Below are 16,938 nucleotides of genomic sequence, written 5' to 3'. Positions count from 1 at the left end.
TAGCAGTAATTTTGAACTTAAAGAATCAATAAAAGGAGAAAACATGTATCGTTCATCTTAGCAAAATTTTATATGAAAGAATTGAAGAGCAAAGAAAGAGGTAGAGCGATGAAAATCAGGTAGTTACACAGCGGAGTAAATGATTACAAATTTAATAAAATGAGCACAAACACAATGAATCTTCTATGGAATCAGCAGTAGTAGGATAGTATAATAAATAAAAAAGAACTAGCTAGTAAAAAAATCGTATAGTATAGATATATGTATACAAGGTGTATTATAAAAAAAATGTTAGAAAACAAAACCATGATGTAAAAAAATTGAATTTTTAACTTTAATTTTTCTTTTCTTTTTTTGTTCATTCTTGCAATTTAACTAACTTATAATGCAATTACTAGGGTAGGGAGAATTTAAGGTTATGGGGCCAACATTACTTCCTAACATCAATTTTTTATTGAAATATTTGGCGATTAGGCTATAGGTAAGGAGCAAGTTGCTTAAAGGTTATCTTAAAATTCAAATTTTGATGAATGCGCTCGCAACAAATTACAGAATACCAATTAGACAGAGTATTTCAATATTATGATTATTCGTGGGAGATTTCAATTGTGTTTGTTCTAGAATTTGGTTTTTATAACACGTGTTGTTTACACGCTTATTTGTTGTGATCGATATTTAAATCAAGGCTATGATGGATCTTTGTTGATTCGATACTACAAATAAGTTGACGATAATTAGATTTTTCTATTTCGCCATATAGATTTAGTCTATAAAGTGTTATTTATATTTAAACGAGTATAAAAATCTAATTTAAATAATTTATATTTTAACTAGCTATTAATTCACAATTTTCTTTTGGAAAAAACATTTTATTTTTGCTTTATTTTGCTTCTAAAAGCGCGTAAATAATATTGCAGCATTATGAGTTATTTTTCACCTTAATAAATAATTAACCTTCTTTTTCTTCTTATGGTGCTTATCCATTCCAGATCAACATAGTTATCCTTGCTGCTGGCAGCTATTCAAAATAGCACAGCAGTAGACGTGTTTTATTTTCTCAGGTTTTAAATCGAAGAAATTATTCTTCGTGTTGCTAGTGTTCGTATTGTTTAAGTTATCTATTTTCACACATCTGATCCTGAAGAACGAGTTGTAACAAGCCATATCTTTACTCATTCCTAGAATTAGTTAAAAGAAGGAGGTAATAAATCAAGAAGTACAACAAGGATGTTACCTACAATACATTTTAGTATGCATTTAGATGACTTGATTACCACATGGAAAATAAAAGCACCCAAGGAAATTAATCTCCATTCAAGGACGTCAAATAACGCTTTTCGCTGACGATCAAGCAGGTCTTGTAACAGTTGTAACACTTCAAGATGACCTACAAAAGCCATACACCTTTTCTATAACCTTGATGACCAAAAAACTGTTAAATTTCTAAAACCAAAACGTAAGTCCTACAAATACAAGCAATTCAGACGAAAAAGAAATATTTTATGATAGGGTCGAAGAGGAGATTGGAACAGAGGACTTTTGCAACAAATTGTAGAAAAGCATATAATACATGAAAACACGAATGACAATGGGCAAAGACTATGTAACCTAGCAACAAGAGCAAATTTGTTAATAGGCTCCACAAAATTTATACAACCTAAAATACATAAGATAACATGAAGGTCACTAGATCAGAAAACATACAGTCAAATTGATCACATAATGATTAATAAACGAAAACAATCGTCAATAAAAGAACATTTAGAGGCACGTGTACAGATTCAAACCACTACTTGGCCACAGCTACTATAAGACAATAGGTTAAAATTCAGGCAAAACAGAAAAGTCAAATAAAAAGTAGAATGTCAATAAAAACAGTAATGAAGAAGTAAGAAAAAAATATGAAGAAGCAGTAACAGTTCAAATAGAAGAGAAATATAAAGCAAAAGATATATATGACGGAAGCAGGAATTAAATGGCTAAGAATAGATAAAGAAAAAGACAGAGAAGAATATAAGACATTAAAAAATGCTAAGAAAGTGATGAGGCAAAATGAAAGAAGATGGGTAGACAAAAAAATGCAGAAAATAGAGCAGGAAAGAACAAACAGAAATACGAAAAACTTTTACAAAAAGATTAAAGAACAAAACAAAAAATACAAAGACAAAACAAACGGAATAAAAATAAAGAGGTTCAATAGAGGATCAAGAATACAAGCAAGTATGTAGGGTATACTACAGAGAGGTCTTGACAGAGGAAACAGGAGGAAAATAAATGAATTACGAGGAGGAAACGGTGCACGAAGAAGAAGCAGACAAAGTAGATAAAGTAGACATCAAAATTTCAAAAGAACCAACATTAGAGGAATTGGAGGAAGTAATACAGAGAAGCAAAAATGGAAAAGCCCCTGGTAAAGATGGAATTAATATGGAACTAATAAAATACGGAGAAAGGGAGCTGAGAGGAAAAATACTGGCACTATTAAAAAATATATGGAAAGAAAAGAAAATGCCAGGGGACTGGGAGGTAGGGCAGATCATAAAAATACATAAAAAGGCAGACCAACAAATTTCTGAAAATCATAGAGGAATAACGTTACTAAATACAAACATATAAAATATTGGCATTAATAAAAAAAGGAGGTTATCAAAGATCACAAAGAAGACAGTGGGACAGTACCAATGTGGATTCACAGAAGGAAGATCTACAATAGATGCAATACACACAATAAAACAAATAATGGAAAAAGCAAACGAATATAAATTAGAATTGGAAATGTTATTCATAGACTTCAAACAAGCATTTGATTCAATTAAAAGGAAAGGATTAATTAAAAAATAATTAAAAAATTAAAAATTCCACATAAACTCAGAAAATTATTAGAAATGACAATGAGAACTACAAAAATTAGCATAAAGACAGAGAAAAATTCAGTATAAATAAAGGGATGAATTGCATATGCAGACGATAGAGAAAGGGGAGGTAATGGAACTAAGATTAAATCAAGAAAAGACAAAAATATTAAGATTAGGGAAAAAGCCAATGAAGGAAAAAGTCAAAATAAGGAGTTCTGAGTTTGAAGAAGTAGAATACTTCAACTAGGAGTTACAATAAGCAAAACCAGAGAAAGGAACTCCGAAATAAAAAAAATATATTAGCAGCGAATAAAGCTTATTTTGTAAACAAAAGATTACTTAAAAGCAAAACACTGGGAAAACTAAGATGAACCATAATACCACAATTAGGTCAATATTATTATATGCAGGAGGAACAATGACGATGGTCAAAAAAGATGAAGAAGACTTAGAATAGCGGAGAGAAAGATTATGACAACGATACTGGGACCAATCAGAACAGAACAAAATGAATATAGAAGCAGATTAAATGCAGAAATTAAGGAAGAGCTTAAGAAAGATATCGTGACTAAAATAAAGCAATGCAGAGTTAGATGGTTAGGTCACATTTGGCGAGCATGAGATAAAGCAGTGACATAAGCAATAATAGAATGGAATCCAGGAGAAAGAAACAGAAGGGGAAGACCAAGATTAAAGTGGCTGCAAGAAGTTAAAGAAGACCTCCAAAGGGCAGGAGTCAGAGAATGGAGAGGAAAAACTAGAGACGGGAAAAAATGGAGAGATATCGTCAAGAAGATAACATAAACAAAAGGGACTGATCCACTCAAGAAATAGGATCTAGAAAGCTTTCGCGGTTTAACCCCCCGCTGGGATGTATAGCCATTATATATATAAAACAAAAGTCATGGCCTTCCAAGTTAAGAAAACTACCAAATCTAAAATCTGTATTACCATTTGTATACCAGCCTGTAACAAATCAATCAATATAAATACTTAGGATGTGATATACTATACTGATTTGACCATGACAGAAAATAAGCTAGCAACGTTTAATAGAATGTGCTGCACAATAAGAGGAGCGTTAGGTAATACAGAAAAAGAGTTTAGAGGACAATAGGGATGTTTAAAATTAAATTGGATAAAAAACAATGAAATCAGGAAAGAACTCGGCATATTCTCAATGAAAGAAAAAATCTACCACTACTGCAACAACTACTACTCCCATGTTTGTAGATAATAGATCAAAAATAGCAATAAAATACTATCTCCGAGAAAGGCGCTGCATATGGTGCCCCACGGAAAATATGGGCAATTAAGCCGGAACAAGTCATCAGGCATAATCCGTAAAGAAGTCAACGACGACGAGCTTTTAATGTGCTGAAAATCGAACACAATATTTAACGTAGTGAGGAAGTATGAAAAAATTGAGTAATGTTAATAAAACGGTTATTGACGCTCAGGTCTTTATAACTAATAGTACGTAGGTTTACGTCTACATCTAACCTACGCGTGAAAAATGTCAAGAAACAAGAAACGCAACAACCTTCGGTGATGATCATTAATCATATGGTTGATAATTATACAATATTGTGGACCTTGAACTTCAATTGCTCAATATACGATATTGGAGGACTTGGGACTAAGCTAAATTGTTACTTAATAGAAAACGACTACGTTGAGCTGAAAAACTAAATTGTTACCGTTATACGATAGAGTGAAAATTCTACAGAGAGTTTGAAATACAAAAATAATTCTTTTATTTCCAACAAGCTTACTAGTCCAGTAGATCAGACATATTTTATATTGTAATTAGTAACAAGATCTCATACTGGAAAAAAAATGTATTTATACACTCGCGATCATAAAATCCGAGTCACTTTGAAAATCGGCATTATTTCATTTTTAACGAGCTTTATCGTAAATAATAATAACACAAATACAAACTAATGCATGTTTCTGAGAATTGTTGTCGGCTTAGGGTTTCCTTTGTAACAAAGAATTCCAATAATGCCGATTTCGCGGAAAACTATACACTTCCCAAAATAAACGGCACCTGTAACTGCCGCTTGTTTTAAATGTCTCATTTGTGCTTAGACTTTCTGTTCAAACGCAACAAACAAACGTTTATTATTGCCACCATTAGTGTTTATTAGTGTCATTATTAGTGTTTATTATTGTTTATTTTTTGCCAAAAATGCCTTGACTGTTGTTGAAACGGCACGCATTGTTGCGTTTGTGGAAGACGGTCACACTCAACGGCAAGTCGCAAGAACTGTTAGCGTAAGCCTTTCTACGGTTCAACGAGTGCTTCAACGCTTTCAGAAGACAAGTTTGCTAATCAGACGACCTGGCTCTAGACGAAGAAGAACGACCACGGCACGAGATGACCGTTTCCTTGTATTTCAGGCTTTACGAAACCGGACCTCCACTGCGGTTATGCATCGAAATGGCCGGCAGGAAGTACTAAATTGCAATGTTAGCGTTGCAACAGTCAGGAGAAGACTTCGTTCTTTTGGACTATCTTCTCGGGTAATGGCTACAGGACCGCCACTTGGACGTGCGAATTAATGATTGGAGCAAAGTGTTATTCTCAGATGAATCCCGTTTCTGCCTAACTGGATCCAATGTACGTGTAAAAGTTTGGAGGAGAACCGGTGAACGATTTTCACAAGCTTGCATTGCTCCAAGAATGCCATTTGGTGGAGGCTCGGTCATGGCTAGAGAAGGTGTATCTTCCGACTTCCGCACAGAATTACCCTTCATTGAAAATGGGTCCTTAACTGCATGAAGGTACATTACGGAGATTCTGGAAGAACATGTTATGCCCACCGTGGCAGGGTTTAGAGAAGACGCAGTTTTTATGCAGGACAACGTACGACCACAGGTTGCCAGGATCAGTATGCAATACTTGGACAAGGTTGGAATTACGAGGTTATCCTGGCTAGCTAGATCTCCGGATCTGAATCCCATCAAACATCTCTGGCACGATTTGAAAAAACGTATTCAAATCCATACACCTCCTCTTAACAACGCACAGGAGCTTAAGGATCTGTTAGTAAGAGAGTGGAATAACATACCACAACATGTAATCCGGAGAAAAATTGAGAATATGCCCCGTCGTCTGCAAGAGGTTATTAGAGCAAGAGGAGGCAATACACGATATTAGTCATTGAAATTCCACTGATGTTTTACCACGTTCTGTATTTTTCATTTTTTCTTTCGTATGTCTGTTTCAACAATTTGTTTTGTTTTCTGCTTTTTCAATAAAAACAATAAAAAAACCGTTTTTTCTTTCTTTCAAAACAAACATTGATGACAAATAAAAAATACATTAGCCTAAAAAAAGGTTATTACTACACCAGATGCAAAAATATTCAAGAAACTTGAAATTTTCAAGGTGACCCGGATTTTATGATCGCGAGTGTATATAGTGTAAGGAAATTTCAGGGATTTAATATTGGGTCATTGTTGAACATTGATTTTATCACTATTGTCAGGCTTCTGCTTCCAAAGTTGAACATCTTTTCTTCTTCTTGTGCCACTCCTATTGTACAAAAAGGGTGTACATATGTGAAATTATGAATATAATTTCAGTTAATGAGGACTGTATTACATAGGGCTGGTTCAAATAAATTAGGATATGTGGTAAAAGGTTATACAGATTATAGCAAATTATGTTTATACAATCGTAGAGGGATGCTTATATCTCTGTTGCAAAAGAATTTCCTCATCTTTATGAAGGTGGCCCTGGCAATTTCGATACGTCTTTTTATTTCATTGTTTTGGTCTCCGGTTTCGTTTATTGAAGTCCCCAAGTATTTGGAACTTGATACTTTTGTCAATTTCAATGCCGTTTATACTAATATGTGCTGGTTGTGTCATGTTCTTACTGAAGACCACATACTTAGTGTTTTTGATATTGATACTTATGCCATAATTGTTGCAGGCAATATTTATATTTGTAAGTAATCGTTGTAATTATTCTACTGTTCTTGCAACTAGTACAGTGTCGTCTGCGTAACGAATATTATTTACAACCTCTCCATTGATTACGATTCCTTCGTTTGCTTGCAAAAGGATTTCCTGGCAGATGCTTTCACTATAAACATTAAATAGCAGCGGTAACAAAATGCATTCCTGTCGTACTCCTCTACGTATTTCTATTGGTTGTGATATCTCATTTTCTATTTTAATGTTAGTTTTCTGATTCCAGTATAGATTGAGAATTATTCGCAGATCTTTATTATCTATGTCCTTTCTTTCAAGAATGTCTTTTAGCTTATCATGGCGTACTCTGTTAAACGCTTCTTCAAAATCGATAAAACATGTATGTACTTCCTAATTAACGTCTAGGCATCTTTGTGTAAAAACATTTAAACCGAAAAGAGCTTATCTAGGAAAGGGAGTACCTACTCCCTTTCTGAACCCCATCTGTGTATCACTAATACCTGAATCCAACTTTTGATAAACTCGGTTGTGGATGACTTTTAGAATTATCTTTAGTAGATGGCTCATTAAAGATATTGTACGATGTTTTGAACATTCTTTTGCATTTTATTTCTAAGTTGAACATAAGCATCCCCTAATTTCTTCCAGTTTTGTCAGTCTTGAGCTTCCTGCAGCCAATTCCCAGAGATTCTATTGACGTCGTCTGTCCATCGTGCAGGTAGTGGTCTACTTCTGCTTCTTCTGTCTGCTTCTGGTCTCCATACTGTAAATTTTGTTTCCACCGCTCATCGTTTCTTCTGGCCACATGACCAGCCCAATTCCACTGCACCCATGCTACGCACTCTACGACATCTATGACGCCTGTCCTTATTTCGTCATTTTTAACTCAGTCTCTAAGAGTCAGTGCAAGTAGCGATCGGTCCATTCTTCTTTGGGCGACTCTGAGTTTGTTTATTATTAGAGAAAGTGTTTCGGCGCCGTAATTCATGACTGGAAGCACATATTGGCCGAACGTCTTATTTTTCAAATAATTTCGTATGTTGCTCTTGAAGAGGTTTTAGGTTGGGAAGATCATGCACCAACGCTATATTTATAATAAGGCAAGTGCAAGAGAAATCATTAAAATACAACAAACTAGCATATCTATAATAACACTATAAAAGTAAAAGTAGAAGAAGAACTAATTGACCCTATTGAAGCTGGCAATGGGATAAGACAGAGAAATTCCCTGAGTCCTCTATTGTTGAAACTGATTATGGATGAAATAATAAAAATAGTAGAATAGAAACTAAAAAAGAATACCAAATGGGAGAAAAACAACTTTAAATAATCTGCTATTCAGACGACGCAATACTACTCTCTCCAAGTGAAGATGATTAACAACGTATGCTGTACCAATTCAATATAACGGCCAGAAAATTTAACGTGTTAATTTCCCCAAAAAAAAAAGATGTAAATTCGAACTGGAAGGTCAGATAATAGAAAAAGCATCACTTTTAAGTAAGTATAGAGTTTAAATATCTAGGCATCGCATTATCTAGCTACGGAAAGCTCGAAAAAGAAGTAAAAGATCAGGTGAATAGAGCAAACAGAGACGCAGGTTGCCTGAATGAAATAATATGGAGAAATAAAAATGTTGGGAAAGAAATGAAAGGCAGAATTTACAAAACAGTCATCAGACCAATAATGGCATACGCAGCAGAAACACGACCTGACACAAAAAAAATGGATGGCAAAACATTGTGGGACAGAGCTAGAAGTACAGATATACGACGTAGATGCAAGGTGGAAAACATCAAAGATTGGGTAAGAAATAAAAGAGTAGAATGGAACGATTACATGAGCTAAATGACAACAAATAGAGTAGTAAAGATGGTGGTTCCTCAATAGGAAGACGATCAGTAGGAAGACCACGAAATCGATGGAACGACAACTTACTGGAGGCACATTGAAAAACAGACAGAGTCATATCTAAGTAAAAAGAAGAAGAAGCTCTTGATAGTAATAAATAAAGTAATTCTTCTTTGCAGTTCAGCAGTTTGGTAGAGACTTGGGTCACGTTATGAGACATAATAAATATAGAGTACTACAACTGATCGTTCAAGGGAAAATATACAGCAGAAGGGGTCCAGGGAGGAGAAGACACTCGTGGCTCCAAAACTTGCGGCAATGGTTCGGATTATCATCTGCTGAACTATTCAGATCTGCCGTAAACAAAGTCAGAATAGCCATGTTGATTGCCAACGTTCGGAACGGACAAGGCACATGAAGAAGAAGGAGACGCAGCTGTGACGGCATTGAGATGCTAGTGGGCGAAGGCTACATAACAAGTATTAACCTCGCAGGTTAATTTATTAATGCACAAGACTTCTATGCTCTGGAATTTATACTGAGAAAACTACACGGAACATATAGAGAATGGAGACTCAACATAAGTTGGCAAAAAACAGAATATTTAGTGTTTAAGTCCAAAGTTAATTTTGAGGTTGTGATTGACAATGACGTGGAAATAATACAGTTAAAATTGTTTAAATATCAAGAAGCAATCATTGACAACAGATGAGCTAGGACAAGAGAAAATTGGACATCGAATAGAACAGAGAAAGAAAGTAATTGGAATTACTTAATACAGTATGGTAGGATCAACGTGGTAAATAGAAAACAAAGATTAGGATTGGAAGAGCATTTGTGGACTCTGCAGTAACGTATGAAAGTTTTGTCTTTAAATTCTAAAGCAAAGAGAAAGTTAGATGTAGTAGAGAAGGAGTATCTTCTAAGAAGCACCAGAATATCAAGATGCGACTGATTAAATAGATTAAATGTCACCAACACATTAACTGATAGACTAGAAAGGAGGAGTCTTAAGTGATTTGGACGTCTTCAACTGATGGAAGAACGTGGATTGCCCAGTAGAGTGTTCAGATAGAATCTGCCATGAAGACGTAAAAGAGGAAGACCAAGATTGTCCAGGAGTGGAAATATTAGGAAGGAATTGGATCGCAAGGGATTTGGAGAAAGAGGACGCTTAAAACAAGCAAAGATGGTGATTAGGCTGAAGGTTTTTATAAATAAAGCTTTGAACAAGAGTTCCAAAGATCTACTACGTAGAAATGGGAATGATCTGCTTGTGTTAAAAAGGCTGAGCTGAAAGCACATTACAAAGCACAGACAACATTAAACTAGAAATAATAGGCCTGTTAGGTCGGGTGTAGTGGGTGGCTAAGCTCCCACTTATGTTCAACTTAACCTAACCTAAATACCCACGACAAAAATGTACACCACATTTAAAATTACCAAGGAACATATACTAGAATATATCACATCAGATCCAAACAGATATAAGTTGTATTATTCAAATCAAATAATCCAATATGACTAAATAAAATTATCTATAAAAACCGGAAATAAAAGGTGTCACCATACAATTAGAGCCACTATAACATATTATAAAGTTCTCACCAAACAATATTGTTTAAAAATTAATAACTTTTGGCTTCACTGCCCAGGAAGACTTAACTTTAAAGTACATACCTTCAACGGTCATAAAGCAGAACATTTCACGTTATAAAAATACTATAAACTACTATAAAAACTATAATAACAAGAAACAGGTTTTTCTTCGGCGTTTGATACTCGATATGAAGAGTAAAACCATTTAAAAAAATTTATTGGAAAATGATATAAAAAAAATCATTTTTAATTATAAAAACTGTTTACATTTATGCCGCTTTCTGCAAAACTTTGAATTTAACAAGAGAATCATTAACACTCATACTTGCAAGGGCTCAAAAAAATTCTTTCGTTTTTCATAACTTAGATTTTATTATTTTTTGTAAAAATGATAATTAAATTAATTATAACGTAAATATAAATGGAGGAAGTTGACTCACCTTAATTTTTTGGAAGGTGTTTTTATGAAACTACATCTTAATAGTCCTTCACCCTGTCAGACACTGAATAAGGAAATCTAGATACCTATCAGGCTAGGTTCAATTCTATTAACCATTCAGTGGCGGCTACACTGTTTTAAATTGTGCAGGATAATTGAGTATTTACATACTGCGGTTAGGTATTACTTATCAGCAATACCCAAAAAAATATATTATCAAGGATAAGTCCGAAACAAGAGATAAATTATATATTTGTAGATGTACTTAAATATATGGTATATCAGGAATTACAAAACTTATTTGTACTGTGACGACTTTGGGAGATTTTTTTACAATGCCCCTTCCTCCTCCTCCTCTATCCTTTATCCTTCGTAAGGATGTGGTGACGTTATGGTATTTGACGAATGGTTGCTATCTATTCTTCTCTCTCCTGGGCGCGGTGTGCTGCCTCAGACAGAGAGTAACCGGTAGCGCACTTTATTTGGTCTGACCATCGGAGTAGCGCTCTTCCTCGAGTTCTTTAACCATCTACCTTGCCTTTAACTACCAACCTCTCCATGCCTTCCATTCGTCTGGTAATGTGTCCAAAGTACCTCAATATATTTTGGTTGATGATTGTGGAAAGCCTAATATTGATGTCGAGTTCTGTCAATATTAAGACATTTGTGTGATGTGCTGTCCAGGATATGCGCATCATTCTACGATATACCCACATTTCAAAGGCCATTATACGTCGTGAGTCGGACTTTTTAATGGTCCAAGTTTTTGACGCATAGGTAGCGATAGGAAAGATAAGCGTCCGTACTAGGCGCAGTTTTATCTGGTTATTTCCGTATCTTTCCAGATTTTAGTAAGTTTGACCGTTGCTTATCTGGTCATTGTAAGGCGTCGACGTATCTCTTCTTCGCATCCACCATTGTTTGTGATAACAGAACCTAAGTAATTGAAACGGCTTACCACTTCAAACCCCGCCACGTATCGTATTTCCGGCTGGTTATTTCTAATTCGATCGATTATCATTACCTTGGTCTTCTGTACATTAATTTTAAGTCCATATTCACGACTAATAGTATCTAGTCTGTTCATGATGTATTCAAGGTCATTTGTTGATGATGCTAGTACTAAAGTGTCGTCAGCATAGCGCAGATTGCTATTTTTTTGGCCTCCGACTGATATTTCTCCTTGCCACCGAATACAATTCGCATGATGTGTTCGCTATATATATTGAATAACGTGGGAGAGATAATACATCCTTGACGAACACCGGCTTTTAGTTTAAAATTGTCGGAGTATATGTTGTTGATTCTTACGTTTGCTGTGTTGTTGATATACAGTTGTTTCAGTAGGTATATTAGATGTTCGGGGGTACCCATTTCTCTCAGTATTCCCCACAGTTTATGCCACTTTACATTAGCAAACGCTTTCGAGTAGTCGACGAAGCACAAATATGTTTCTAGACGCTCCTTAACCAGTCCCAAAAATACTTACCATTTTTAGTACTAGCCTAGTATCAGATTATTAGAAAAACACTATTTAGCCATTTATAATTTTTATTAAAAAATTAGAACAAAATCAAAACATCAAGCATGAACTGGATGTGCTTGGACTAATAAGAAGGGTATGCTTGCATAGCTTTTGAAACCAGAGCTCCAGTTTGGAAATTGATACCCCTATTTTTCTCTACATCTATGTTTGATCTGTACTTGTTCTTTATAAAGGCAACAGTAGAAAAGTCTGTTTCGCACAAGTACGAATTCGCAAAATGTAATAAAACCTTTAAAGCTACAGTGTTATTGGCACGATATTCATAACAAAAACTGAGCTCCAAAATTGAAATATTTTGTCCTCGTCGTATTAAAGCTTTAGGCTGAAATCACAAGACAATTCTATTCTTCTTCATGTGCCTTGTCCGTTCCGAACGTTGGCAATAAATTCTATTAGTTGTTCTTATTCCTTTGTTGAAAGTGTCTATGGTGTGGGTGACTCTAAAGAGTTTCTAACCATATTGCTCGTTCCACTAACAATAGTGTTCGCTTAATGATAGCAAGTGCTATTTAAACATTATTTTTAGACAGAGATTAAGATTTCTATCGACTTTTCTTGTAGAATACCTTAATTTTTTTCTTACATTAGAGCAACCCTGTAATTTTATCTGCCAATGTCAGGATGAGTATTATTTTCCATCAAAGAACTACTTTTCTTCGCTTAACCGTTGTTAGTTGTTCCTTATCTTTATGCACTTTTTCCAGCACTCGATCATTTGATACTCTCTCGATCCATGGTCTTTTCGATAACCGCCGATACAAGAACGTCTTAAACGAATCTGGGCGTAACACAGTTCTTGCCTTTAAGATCTATGTCTCACCTCCATACAACAGTGTAGACATTACGTAGTATTTAATCGTACTTTATCGAGTAGTCACACTCAGGTCTCTATTGCAGAATAGTTCTTTCATTTTAAAGAATGTACTCCTGGCAATTTCGATTACAATTTTGACATTGTCATCAAGATCCCTTTTAACGTTTCGTCTGCATTACAAGTACTTAAATCTCTTTACTTTTTATATGTCCTGATTTACTTTTCGCTGATGACATTGACATAATAGGGCGTAGCAAGCGAGATGTTGAGCAATATCTCCTAGAATTGGAAACAGCAGCGAAACAGGTCGGTCTAGTCATCAACGAAAACCAAGTACATGTTGGTTACAAAGGATCCGATAGCAAATGAGGAACGAGAAACAGTCTTTGGAAGTCATATCTTTGGACGTGTTGACAACTTCACATACCTTGGGTCGCTATTGACTGCTACCAATAAAACAAGCGAAGAAATCAAAAGACGAATAAATCTTACAAATAGGGCATACTATGGACTCCAAAAGCATTTCCACTCAAGAAACATTCAAAAAAGAACTAAAATTATTATATACAAAACATTGCTGAGGCCGGTCCTCACATATGGAGCAGAAACATGGACTCTAACGCAGAAAGATGAAAGACTTTTGGGAATATTTGAGCGTAAAATACTCCGCAAAATATTTGGAGCTATAAACGACCAAGGGCAGTGGCGCAGAAGATATAATTTTGAATTGTATCAGCTCTTTGATGAGCCAGATGTCATAACGTTCATTAAAACACAGCGACTTAGATAGACTGGACACATAATACGAATGCCAGAAAATACGATTGCTAAAAAGCTAACCATAGGAACACCTGTAGGAAGAAGAAGCAAAGGCCGACCGCGAATTAGGTGGTTCGATGGAGTTGAAATCGACTTACGGATATTAAAAATCAGAAGATGGCAACATGTTGCCAGAAACCGAACAGAATGGCGACGAATCTTAGAGCAGGCCAAGATCCACAGAGGATTGTTGAGCCAAAGATGATGATGATTTACTTTTCGTACTCTGACATTGTCTATATCACGTTTGCCGATGGCCATGAATTTTGTTTTCTTTATATTTATAGTTTTTAAGACAATACTTTTGACTTATGTTATTGACTTTACTTATTGAAAACGGTAACTGTTTCTTATCATTGGCAAGGAACACCGTGTTGTCAGCAAGTCGGATGTTATTAATACTTTTTCTATTTACCTTTTTTTCTATTTCTATATATTCAAAGGCCTTTTGGGAAATTGATTCAGAATATTGTGGACAGGACTGGCGACAGTATACACTCTTTCTTCTTCTTTAAGTTCCATCTTCTATCGAAGGTTGGATGTCATCATGGTTATGCGGACTATGTTGACTGCCGCTCTAAAAAGTTCTGCACTACTGCATTCAAACCATTCCCTTAAGTTCTTAAGCCAGGATATTCTTCGTCTTTCCACATTTCGCTTTCCTCGGATTTTGCCTTGCATAAAAAGTTGTAATAATGCATATTTTTGACCTCTCATCACATGTCCTAAGTACTACACTACCTCTCATACACTCCTGTCTGTCTGATTTAAGAATTTGAATATTCGATGTTGTCATATTTCCGACTTTTAAATGAGATGACTAATTCCAATACAAGCTTAATTATAATACCTACTACAGTGTAATTTTTTTTATAAAATCTTAATAGCATTCGCCTTTTTAATATTGTTTATTCCTATTAAATGTTTTTGGATATTTAAGCAAAGTAAAGAAGTATATACTTCATCTAATTTACATACCGTTGCACGTCATCCGCGTCATAGCCCGTGAGGTCACATGATACCAACACGAAATATTTAGGCGATAGGTATGTTCTTTTTTATAATCACTTTGCCGAGTACACTGGCATTACAGCCACTAGACATATTTTATTATATACGTGTAGAACTAATATTTAAAGATTTCTATTAATGTTAACTTAAAGACATAGACAACAATATGTTTCATTTAATTTGTATAAATGCATTATAAAGCGTTTTTATGAAGAACATTTGTTCGGAACACACTGTAACTGTAATCGAACGAAGGTGAAATTTTGGCATAAATTGGTAACACTTATTTGACAGTTGCGGTGGTGACACTTTTTGTACTTTATTATTTTAAATTTTAAAGTGAATACCTCTTGTTTTATATTAAGTTCTTTTAAGTAAGTAAATTTAATTCTTTTTAGAACAAAATTAGTGTGTTTTATTTCAAAAATGTCACGTAAGAATTTAAATAGTCGTTGTAAAGAAAATAATAATAATTATGTGACCTATTTGATTTAAAATGGATTCAGGATTTTTTTATACTTTGGCAACTATGTCAACTTCGATCTTTGATGTAGATAATGACGTGCAACGGTTTGTAAATTAGATGGACTGTATATGGGAATGAGGTAAAATGTAACTATTTGTAAATCAAAAATGGCAACGGCGAATTTTTGTGTTATTCCCACTCTTAACAAACACTTTTTTGAAAGAAGCATCGTAAGCAATGAAATCGGAAATTTTTATAGCGATATTCACGAGCTGAGCTACGTCGGACTTTTGAGAAAAAAATGACGCAAGTACAAATTTGTCAAATTATGAGTTTCCAACACTAAAATATCTATAACACTCAACTTTATTGAGTGTAACAAAGTAAGAACAATTCTAAGAAATTCCTACATCAGGCCGGAAAATCATGCACCGCACAAGCACTGTCACTCAATGAGTACATAGAGCGTTGCTACGAGAAAGACGAATTACTAGAGTAGCATGAATTAATTTGTCAGCTTAGAACGCAGTAAACCACAAGTTACTCTTATCAAAGATCTTCAAAGCCACTAGAAACATTAATCTTACAAAGTTAATTGCACCTGTACCTGTAGAAACGCAAATGAAGAAACCAAAAATCAGTTTATCCCAAGTAAGTGTACTTGCACCAATGCTGTTCAATTTTTAAGTATAACAACGATCAGTACACCCCTTCCTACTCAAAACACGTCCTAAATAAAGACGATCTAGCCATACGTCGGCTTAATCGGCAAGTGCGTATTTCCAATTTTTTAACAAAATTACATTTTTGTGCCATCTAGTAGAAAATATTATAACGCATACACTAGAAAAGTCCATAAATCCAAGATTAAATTGTTTGCCTTGCAATATCTTAAGTAGAAAACGGCGTATCTCCTTTCCCGCCAAATTGAGTCAGCAAACTTCGTAAATCCATCAGTTTGATACGAAGTGTCAATGTGTGCACGTGTATCTGTTGATGTTCACAAGACACCAATTGAAGAAAACATCGATGCAGAATCGGATATTAACGATCCAGATTTCAATCCAACTTTACATAGCTCCGACTCAGAAACTGATGCCACTATTTCTGTAACTAAGTTACCGGACAATATAACAGAGGATGAAAATCCAAAACGAAAACGTTCAACAAAGTATGAAATAAATAAAAGTAAATGGCACGAAAATAAAAACCGAATCAGCAGAGAAAAAAGAGAATCCTATGTAGGGAAAAGAAAGGAAAATGGAAAGTGGAGATATGATATTCTACAAGAACCAAGATCACAAAAAGATGCATGTCACTGTAAGTTGAGTGCAAATCAACAGTCTTTGTTGAAATGCAGACAACTAGCGCAAAATGAGAGAGAAAGCATCTTTAAACAATTCTGGAAAAAATATACTTGGGCAGAAAAAACGATGTTCGTAAAAAACCAAGTGTCAGTAGAAACCACTAGTAGAAAAAGGGGAAATAGGGAAATTTCCAGGAGATCATTCTCAAATAAGTTTTATTTGGGCAAGGCCCGACTAAGCGTGTGTAAGCTAATGTTTCTTAACACATTAGGGGTGGAAGAGT

The 16,938-nt window shown here is 34.8% G+C and overlaps 1 protein-coding gene across 1 annotated transcript in view; it reads left to right on the top strand.

Moving 5' to 3' along the window:
• Positions 1-15,847, top strand: part of LOC140436113 (uncharacterized) — a 28,010-nt gene extending 12,163 nt beyond the window's left edge. Inside the window, exon 2 of the mRNA XM_072524819.1 lies at positions 15,764-15,847. Within this exon, the coding sequence (XP_072380920.1) occupies positions 15,764-15,847 (84 nt within the window). The remainder of the gene's footprint in view (positions 1-15,763) is intronic.
• The last annotated feature ends 1,091 nt before the right edge of the window (positions 15,848-16,938 follow it).

Source organism: Diabrotica undecimpunctata, chromosome 3 (assembly GCF_040954645.1).
Source record: "Diabrotica undecimpunctata isolate CICGRU chromosome 3, icDiaUnde3, whole genome shotgun sequence".
NCBI lineage: Eukaryota > Metazoa > Arthropoda > Insecta > Coleoptera > Chrysomelidae > Diabrotica > Diabrotica undecimpunctata.
The sequence above is the reverse complement of the archived record's forward strand: the minus strand, read 5'-3'. Positions and strand labels throughout refer to the sequence as shown.